Source organism: Pinus tabuliformis, chromosome 4_2 (genome assembly GCF_031772625.1).
Source record: "Pinus tabuliformis cultivar Carrire ecotype Pingquan chromosome 4_2, CPIR1, whole genome shotgun sequence".
Lineage (NCBI taxonomy): Eukaryota > Viridiplantae > Streptophyta > Pinopsida > Pinales > Pinaceae > Pinus > Pinus tabuliformis.
The window spans coordinates 723598534-723608256 of record NC_142304.1 but is presented as its reverse complement, the minus strand read 5'-3'; the positions used below and the strand labels follow the sequence as shown (position 1 = coordinate 723608256).

Below are 9723 nucleotides of genomic sequence, written 5' to 3'. Positions count from 1 at the left end.
CCGATTTTTAATATTTGTTGGTAAATTGAACAGTGGGTGCTTCACAAGGAGTCCATCCACCATGAGGTGAGCAGAGTTCATTCTATCCACCACAGGCTAATGTCGAGCCACAAGGACATACGGTTAAGATCCATTGTGAAGCCAACCCAGAGTATTGCTTGGCTGCTCGTGGTGATGTTGTAGTGCTTGCGCTGGAAAACCCACATGATCCTCATCAGGTATGTTCATCAGTTTGAGCTACTTTATTTGAAGCTCGCTGAAAGCATTTGTTCATCTAATAATTGATGATTGATCACTATCCTTATTCCCCTGTTTGATAGAACCTTTTGTCAGCAATGGATCAGAGTAGATTCATGGGGCCTTCGAGTCAAGGATGAAGCTGGCTTCCGAGTGTTTGCCTTTGTGAACAAGGCCACCATACATGCTCTGAAACACGGGGATAAAGAATGGGACCAGGTAAAACTTTCTATTTCCCTTTTCCTTTTAGTTTCATTGTTTAATATAGCCTCTCCTCTGGATATGTAGAGAAGTCGTATTCACTGCAATGCTATAAACCACCTTAACTCAGGGTTTCAGAATGCCAGGGTCTTGGGCATTATGCGCTGCAACAGAGCTGTTTACAACGGTGGTCCCCTAATCCATAGTTTTTGTTGAATGTTGTTGAACAAATATACTTGGCAGATTATAATCATGACAAGGCAGAGCAGTCTGTTCTGTGGACCTTAAGTGCAGATGTTGGAAATAGGTATCAATGTCTGAGGCTTGTGAACAACATTAATTTGAATATGGATGCGAAAGCTGCAAATAGCCATGTTGGAGGAATACGTGATGGAAATGAACTCATCCTCTTTGAGTGGAAGAAACAGAGCAACTAGAAATGGAAACTCCAGCCCATCTATTGTAAGCAATCTAACAATAACAAGTTGTCTTTCAAGCTCTTTATTGAAAGTAGCATCATTTCTGTAAGTTTATCAATAGAAAGGACGAAGGGTTTATGCTACTTGAAAGTTTATCATTTCTGACATTTTCTGTAAGTTTTTCTGGCATCACTTTCCACATTCTTTTGTTTGTAGGTTTGGGTGTTCATCATAAGTTTGCTTGGCCTTGCACCTCTTGCTGAACGTATAGGCTTTGGCACTCTACATTTCTCGATTTCTTAGTGGCATTGTCTGATAGACGACGCGATCGTGTTGAAAAGTGGCTTCACTGCAACACTGCAGAATTTTCTGGGAATGCTGATGTACAAAAGTTGCAACTGGAGGCAATTTTATCACTTGCAGAATTGAAACAGGGACTCTCTGTATGTGTTTGTAAATGTTCTGAATGTTTTTGGCGATGTGTTCTAGATAAGGGCCATTCCTCTGATCACTCTTGTATGGGTAACCATTGTTGCGATGAAAAGTGCACATATTGCTCTCTTGAATCACACCAAGGAAATGAATTGGAGGAATGTCGAAATTTGGCAGGTCATGATGGGAGTCATGATTGCAAAAAGAAAAATCATACATGTATGAAGCTCTATTCTTTATTTGATAAATCGTCTAATTGTAACAAATTTTGTTGCTTGAAGGTTGGCCATGAAGGTTACAAATTGCTACAAATTGGCAAATGCCTACAAATTGTTCATTCTAATAAAATGAAAAGTTATTTGCAGGTGGGATGTTGTCTTTTAACAAGTAGACTTCCAAGGGTTTCCAAACTAAAGTCCCCATATGGATTATTAAGAAATGATGCATTTGAGATTAGGACAAATTCTATATCAGCATATTATTATACAACCTTAACTAATGCATTGACTAGCTTTTCCACTAGGCAATCAACTAGTGTAACGGATTTCACTTCGAGTGGATCTTTTCCAATATAATTGACTACAAGCAATGGCTTATCTAATCATTTGACTATGAATTCTCATGGTGAATCTGATACAAAAATTCCATCTATAAGGGACATTTGTCTTCTCCAATGGTTGACTAAGACAATTGAAGTTGTCGGTGTTAATGTAGGTACAATAAATGACTCAAGAAAGACTTGATAGAAATAGTGTGTTAGTGTTGCTTTCATGGCATGTATCCTAAAGGAATTGATCTCAATAGACATTCAGATGCACAAGTTTAATCTAAATGGGAGAATGATATGACTAAAGAGTGCAATTCCTTTGATGAAAAATAAAAGTTGAGACTTAGTTCCCCGGCCATAAAGAAAGAATGTGATGAAATGTCTAATGGTCTACAAGACTAAATTTACCATCTGCAAGTGTTATTGAGAAACATAAATTTACTCGTGACAAAAATCTTCTCTCAACAAGATCATATTCATATTGACTACATTGAAATCTTTGCACCCATTGCAAATATGAACTCTTACCTACTTATTCTTTCACACATTATTCATTATGTATAAGAGTTATAACATACATCAATTGGATGTCAATAGTGTTTTTTTACATGGTGTTCTCACTGAGGAGATTTATATGGAGCAATTTTTTTACATGGTGTTCTCAATGAGGAGATTTATATGGAGGAACCCAAGGTTTTGAGAAGGGCCACAATCTTGTTTGTCTACTAAAGAAATCCTTTTACACTTTGAAGCAAGCCTCGATAGTGTGGTATAAGAATGATTGATTATTAGTTTTGGTTTCAAGCATCGTGAATTTGATTGTAGTGTTTATATTTTGCAAATGATAATACTTACATGTTGGTGACTTAATCATAAATGTGCAAGTGATAATACTTACATGTTGGTGACTTAATCATAAATTGAAGTAGTGTCAACCTAATTTTGGGTTTGAAAAAACAACAAATAGAGATATTTAGAATTACAAACCTGAGTGTGTTGTATTTTTCCTTATGGAAGCCAAGTTTTGTAAATGGATAACAATATATTTATTTAACTAAATATAAATCGCCATTCATTATACATGTTTAGGATGGAACACTATAAACCATTTTTGACACCATATCAATCAAGAGAGAAATTGACTGAGTGTGCCTTTGAAAATTAATGGTACTCTCTACAAGAAGACTACTAGAGCCTCATTTACTTGATTCATAGCAGATTTGATATATTATTTGATGTTAGTGTGGTCTACAAATTCATGTAGGATATGAGAGAGAGCTGCTTAGAGGCCACTGTAAAGATATCTTTGAACACAACATTTTCTTGAAATTCATTATTATTCGTTCATGTAAGTCCACGGCTCTCTAACAACCATTACCATTGACTTGAGGACATTTAAAGAAACATTGTGATATACTTAAAACCCTAGTTTTAAAAATAAGACATAAATTCCTTGAGAATCCACTTTCTTTAGATCCTTTGAAAGCTCATTTTCCATAGGAGTTCACGATTTGTTAACTATCCTCGGCTGCACTTGGAGATGATACAGCGCATAGCAACCTCCCGTGAAATAACAACAGAAATCTTATAAATCAGACAGAGCAAATCAACATTGCCACGAAATACCTGAAGTATCATCATCGCGGTTACTTCATAAAAAGTGCCAAACATAATACAAAGAACAGTAGCACAAACAAGCACCACACACATTTGTAATAAACTTTTATTATTATGGGCTGATAAAGAAACATAGGATACAAAGCTATACAGAGGCCAACCCCCAGTCAAGTCAATCACAAACAATGAACTATGATCATCCAGAGGCCAACTCCATTGAATTTGCTATACAATTATTTACATATTTTACATCATCAATACAACGGTATAAGAGGTGCAAGTGATCATAAGTGCCAGTGGATTCAAATGATTTAAGAAAGAAGGGGGAAGCACTGTATTAGCTGATCCAGCGAAAACATACCACTGACTAGGATCTCTAAACAGAAAGGTGGGGTGCAGTTCCTATTCGATGAAGGAAAGCAAAAAATACCAGCAATTGCCCCCAAATTGTCACCTCGTGTTGTACCAATCTCCTACCAAATCACACTTCTTTCAAATTCAGATGTTCAGCCAGAAGTCCAGTAGTATCCAATGCCTTCTCCATCAATCTGCCCAATTCTTGCAGATAGACTTGGGATCGTGCCTTCTACTTTTCAAAAGAAACCTCCAATGGGTAAAAGGAGTATTTTACTTCCTACAAGGCCAAGAAGTGCTAAGAATCTATTTCAAGCACTAGAATCTATGTTAACACTGTGATCCATCAATGGTCTTTACCTGTGTAGTTTGAAGAGTTGTCATTCTGTAGAACAAAGACTATTTATCAGCTTGTAATTTGTACCAATTGTATAAGCAATTCTAGATTAGGTGGATTTAGTTCCTTTCTCCTACCACAATCTTGTGCTTAAAGAACCCCCCAAGTGCATCTCAGAGCAATCAAAAGTGTCATAGAGCACCTAATGTTCCAAGAGAGATATGTTATTCTAAATAAAAAGAGCTGACAATAAGTTGCAACCAAAGCCACAAAGCATGTATAATATGAATGAAACATGGATATCTGAGATGTGCATTCCTCAAATCATTTTCCCCAGGCTAAAAGATGTGAATCTCTCCGATAATTTTATGTTAATGAATATTTACAGCTTGCCACTAGCTCTCTCAAGAACATGGGAAAGAAACTAATAAATACTCTCTTTGATTACATTAGGAGTAATAATGGAAGGAATAAACACTACAATTGAGACTCCTGGTGCTAGATCAACTTATGAAACAACATAATCAACTTCTTCAACTCGACCAATCAACTACTCATGAATAAGTCATACCGATATGAAAGAGAGCGAGATCCATCATATAGAGAACCAGAGTCATAGTTTTCATAGTTTATAGATAAAGACCCAGAGCCACCAATAGTCATGGGAGAGGCAGTTTACCGAGTGAAAGTAGCACCAATAACATAGGTAGAGCCAGTTCCAAGCGCAGCACTACTGGATTGAGCAGATCCAGTAATTGCTTTAGTTTATTCTTTTGGTTATGCTGTTTATTCTAGTGGTTTAGCCCTTGATAATCCGTCGATTAAGCTGTCGATTCTGTTCAAGATACATAGCTAGTAGTTGACCTTGATCCAACAACAAAAGCCAAGGTAAATGCATAAGTAGATCCATCAGTTTCTTACTCACTACCACCTTGCCTAGATCCATCATTATACCCTGCATCGGCAGAGCTATAACCAGTGAGTCAAGCTGGCCCCTAATGGAAAGTTTTCTGTTGAAACCAGGCTGGCCGGCACTTTTGGTTATCTGGCCCCTGAATACGCAGGTAAGCATGGAATCACTCCATTTCATTCCATCAATCTAGCTTTGTTGGAATTCAGTAGCTTTGTTTTGTTTCATTCCATCAATTTAGGTTTGTTGGAATTCACTAGCTTTGATTTGGCTTCATCCACACTTGATAACAACAAGGGCTTGCCGGCACAAGAATCATACATGAGCTGAAGACACTTACCATAAATCTGGTCACTATGACCAGTTGTTATCGTAATTTCGATAGGTAATTTCTCAGAACATCAATGCTCCGTAGATCATGTAGCAACATTAATACAACATTTCTCTTGCGTCACCGCTCCGCAGGTCGCGTTGAATTTTCGTTCTGTAATCCTGATATTGGCGCCTTCTGTAATCTTGGACCGCTGAAATTTAGCGCTGAATCATTATTTCGTTGTAGAAACTGTGGTGAACTTGTAAGCTATTTTTCGTTTCAATACACGAGTCTCAAAAGATAATCAATTGAAACAAAGGATGGAGCAGGGTTTCTTCATTGATTTTTGTAATATTCGTCGAGGAAACTGTTAACAAATGGAGATTCAGTCTCGCAGATTTACAAGTAAGAAAGAAGCTGATGAAGGGTTTTACGTCGTTGTTTCATTCCCTATTTAATGAGGTGCACGAAGAGTGGGAGGGCTTCTTTGAACCAATACATATTTGGCAGGTATTTCTTAAATGTAAATGAAATTCTGGTCATATTTTGCTTAATAGGAGCTTGGAATGCATGATGAATTTATTTGATTGCGTAGAAAAACGAAGTCATTGAGAAAGATAGCAGAGGTATAGTTTCTGCGAACTTTAGCTGAATTCAAATAATAACATCAATGGTATAATAGCATTTTCCTTTATATTATTCATGTTTGCATTTCTCCATGCTAGGATTTTGTGTTCTCTGAACTGTCTGACTCAAACAAAGGACTTCTATTTCTAAATTCTCTGAGCTGTTTGATTCGGAGTCTGATTCGGAGTCCAGACAAAGGACTATTACTTAAAAAGAATACAAAATGTGATAATTTTTCAGTATGGCATCCTTTTGATAAATGTTCCAACTGGGACAGTGCATGGATGACCGTGTTGTACCCTATCCCTTCAATGATTATGCAAAATGTATGGTTCCAGGGGCCACTCTTCTTAAATTGATCGTTGAAGGTCAGTTTTCATATGTGATCAATGCCATAGGGAAATATTTGTTACCCTCTTTGGAATTCCAAAAGGTACAATCAATGAAAGGTTTGTTACAGAATCAGTAGAAAATGGATATTGTAAGGAGATGATTAAATATATCTTGCAAAATAGTTAACCTGCATTGTTGTAGGTTCCTACTGGCTTTTTTACTAATAGGAACTCTGCAGCACAATAACCAAATCTGGTTACAGAAGCTGTAGCTTTAGTGAAGAATCATACATGTAAATTTGTGTGATGAGAGCATTACTTGGTCGGATAAATGTAAATTTGTGTGATGAGAGCATTACTTGGTCGGGACTATAGCTTCAGAAGATCATATGCCTTGTGCATAGCTTATTCTTCATATTGGAAGAGCTGACAGTGCAAAATTTCAAATCACTGAAGCGTAGCACTTGGAAAGCTCTTCCAGAGTTGGAGGGTAGAAAGGAAGAATTTCTTGCTGTTCTTGGTTCTGTCATAAAGCAGCTCCTTTTACCTACTGTGGCACATGCAAAACTCTTTATTTATATTTTGATATTGCTCAATAAAGTTTTCAGCTATGAATATGACAAAGGAAGGCATCTTTTTGCAAGTGCACATTGGGCATCATGTCTTTGTATTTTCAGGGTGATTATAATTGTGAAATAAATAAATATCGAAATGCTGTACAATATCATAAGAAGACCTAATATCTTTAACGAATTTAAGCAATTAGGTACCGTACTTGTATATTTTGCTGGTAACAATACAGAAAATTTGCTCTGTAGTTAGAATGATACAGGGTACAATGCCTTGTTGCTAATTTTAAGCTTAAAGCTAAATTCTTTTGTTTTCCAGTTAGAATTCTTGAGCATGTCTGTAAAAATACAAGGTCTAATCAGATCATGGGAAAAAATGATTAAGCCTCATCATGACTCTAGTCGCCAGAAGGTATGCATGTGTGCAAAGGATACCATCATTCTTAGAAATGAACCGCGACTTCCTTAGATGGTTTGATCCCCAAACTTCCTTTGTGCAAACTTTCAATTTTCTTCTGCAGTTCCATCTATAGCTTAAAAACATTGGATTTGACATGCACACCATCTTTCAATGCATTGATTTTGTTTGACATCTACAAGTTTACTGCGCAGGATTACCTGACATTGAGTTGAACGACTGACATTTGTTAGGAATGTCATTTAGTGTGCAAAGATTTTGGTTTGATGTTGTAATCCCTGTTAATTCCCATGACATAAACTAAGCCTGAACTGGTATAAGGTAAGTGCCCATATAAACCTGAAGCACAACGTTATATCTGCAGGACTTAAATGCTAGGAGGCTATGATTTGTCTCTGATATCATTATACCCTGCATCGGCAGAGCTAAGTAAGCATCAGTAGCTAGAGAAGTAAGGGTTTCAGGTTAAGCAGTCGATGCAATTGAACCAGTGTAACCATTCATATCCATTACTACCACTAATAACATATCAAATTCCAGTACCAGATCCTCCAGCATCATTAGTAAGACATATGTTATGTAGAAATCTATCATATGACTAGACTGTTATCACTGGAAATAAAGCTTGGTTAACTATAACAATACAAGTACTGATTAATATGGAATTATACTGCATATTTATATGGGTAATACTAATGGCTAACTTCCATTGATTTGAATACTGATTCCTGTAATAGAATGATAACCATTACTCATAACGACACCTTATTCGATGTGTGTATAGTATGAACTAACTCCATAGCTATAGTTAATGCAAAATAGAACACCTATTGGCTTAGTAATCAAACAGGGCATGTAATAAGCCATACCATTCATCACTTCTCTAAAAGTAACACAATTCCCATAAACATTCAATGTAATGGTAATGATAAGCCATATGTGTTGCAACTAAGCTCCAAGATTCATCATGTCTAATTCAGTCCATGTGTTTAAGCATAAACACCATTAGCAACGATACATGTAATACATATGTGTTCATTGTGGAACATCAGTACCTCTCAATTTTGTTTTTCAAGGCTCATCGTCTTGATTTGTTAGCTGAGGCCCATCGTATTATTATTTCTACAACAATCTGGTTACATTGGAGATACTCTGTATAATACACAATGGTGCTCCCCGTCGAAGCATCTGTTACCCTAAACTAGTGATAATATTATATACATACTTACAAAAATTTATTTAACCCTAAAGTAAACATTCAAAATATCTTCATGGAAAATAACCTGCCAAGATTTTGGTTTGATGTTGTAATCCCTGTTAATTCCCATGACATAAACTAAGCCTGAACTGGTATAAGGTAAGTGCCCATATAAACCTGAAGCACAACGTTGCAGATTGTAGGCTTCGGAGGATTGAAACACTTCGAGTCAAACCCTGAGAGACAGGGGACAAAGAGTTTATCAGAACGGAGACAAAGGGTTATCAGAACAAGATTCTTTAGAGAAAACCAACCAGAGGAGAATCAAAGCCCTGTCGGACCTCCTCCATTGAGGGATTTCGATAGGGAAAAAGCCGCAACGGCTTTGGCTACCTTCGAATTCAACTGTCTACCTGCTATGCTGTTCAATTTCGGAACAATTGAAGCAGCCACCTCGTACTGACTGGCAAATTGCAGGCTTCAGAGGATTGAACCCTTCAAGTGAAACCTAGAGAGACAAGCAACAAAGGGTTTATCAGAATGGGGTTCTTTAGAGAAAACGAACACAAGAAGAATCGAAGCCCTGCTGGTCCTCCTCCATTGAGGGATTTCAACAGGGAAAAAGCTGCAGCAGCTTTGGATGCCTTCGAACTCAGCGGTTTTCCTGCCATGCATCAAACTGATTACCGACCTTCGAAGAGGGGTGGCGTCTGGAAGAGCATGCTCACATGGCACAGGAGGGCGAGCGCGTTGAGGCTGGTGATGTCGTCGTTGTCGATGAAGACGGAATTGAAGGGCGGTTCGCAGAGCCTGTTCAGTGCCCTCAGGAATGTCGACTTTCCGCTCCCCCTCGGCCCTAAATGGAAAGGTTAACAAACTAACTGAATAAATAATAATTTGGTAATTGAATAAATAATAGTTCGGCGGAAATGGTGATATCTAACGGCTAATAACATTTTAATCGTCTAACATGTCATCTGACGGTCGAAACGATATCCACGAATCACCTGAGGAGAGTTAGTTTCAAAGGGGAACGCCTTACGGCGTAATTATAATTCGATGTACGTCACATACTAACTAAATCCAATTTTCACTACAAAATTTCTCAACTTTTATTTTATATAAAATTGTAGGTTATTGGTCGGCATTCTTTTATCTGCATATAAGGAAAAGTATGATGAGAAAAAAATAAGCAAAAGTATGAGATTCCAA

At 37.3% G+C, this 9723-nt stretch overlaps 1 protein-coding gene and 1 long non-coding RNA gene across 2 annotated transcripts; one reads left to right on the top strand and one right to left on the bottom strand.

Annotated features, from left to right (window-relative positions):
• Window positions 1-204: 204 nt before the first annotated feature.
• On the top strand, window positions 205-875 carry LOC149171611 (ricin B-like lectin R40G3). The gene is made up of 4 exons (XM_089426032.1): window positions 205-218; window positions 321-456; window positions 526-625; window positions 682-875. The coding sequence occupies exons 1-4, from the start codon at window positions 205-207 to the stop codon at window positions 873-875; spliced, it is 444 nt and encodes a 147-aa protein (XP_089282158.1).
• Window positions 876-8271: 7396 nt separating this feature from the next.
• On the bottom strand, window positions 8272-9465 carry LOC149171610 (uncharacterized). Its single transcript, XR_016259569.1, has 2 exons — window positions 9203-9465; window positions 8272-9019 (listed from the first exon to the last, which is right to left on the bottom strand). It is a non-coding gene; the product is annotated as an uncharacterized LOC149171610 (long non-coding RNA).
• Between the last annotated feature and the right edge of the window lie 258 nt (window positions 9466-9723).

Bases quoted from the DNA above. Each gene is read 5' to 3' on its own strand.
- LOC149171611 (XM_089426032.1), top strand. The intron at 457-525 runs GTAAAACTTTCT...CTGGATATGTAG, and splicing joins GGGATAAAGAATGGGACCAG to AGAAGTCGTATTCACTGCAA. The intron at 626-681 runs GTGGTCCCCTAA...TATACTTGGCAG, and splicing joins CAACAGAGCTGTTTACAACG to ATTATAATCATGACAAGGCA.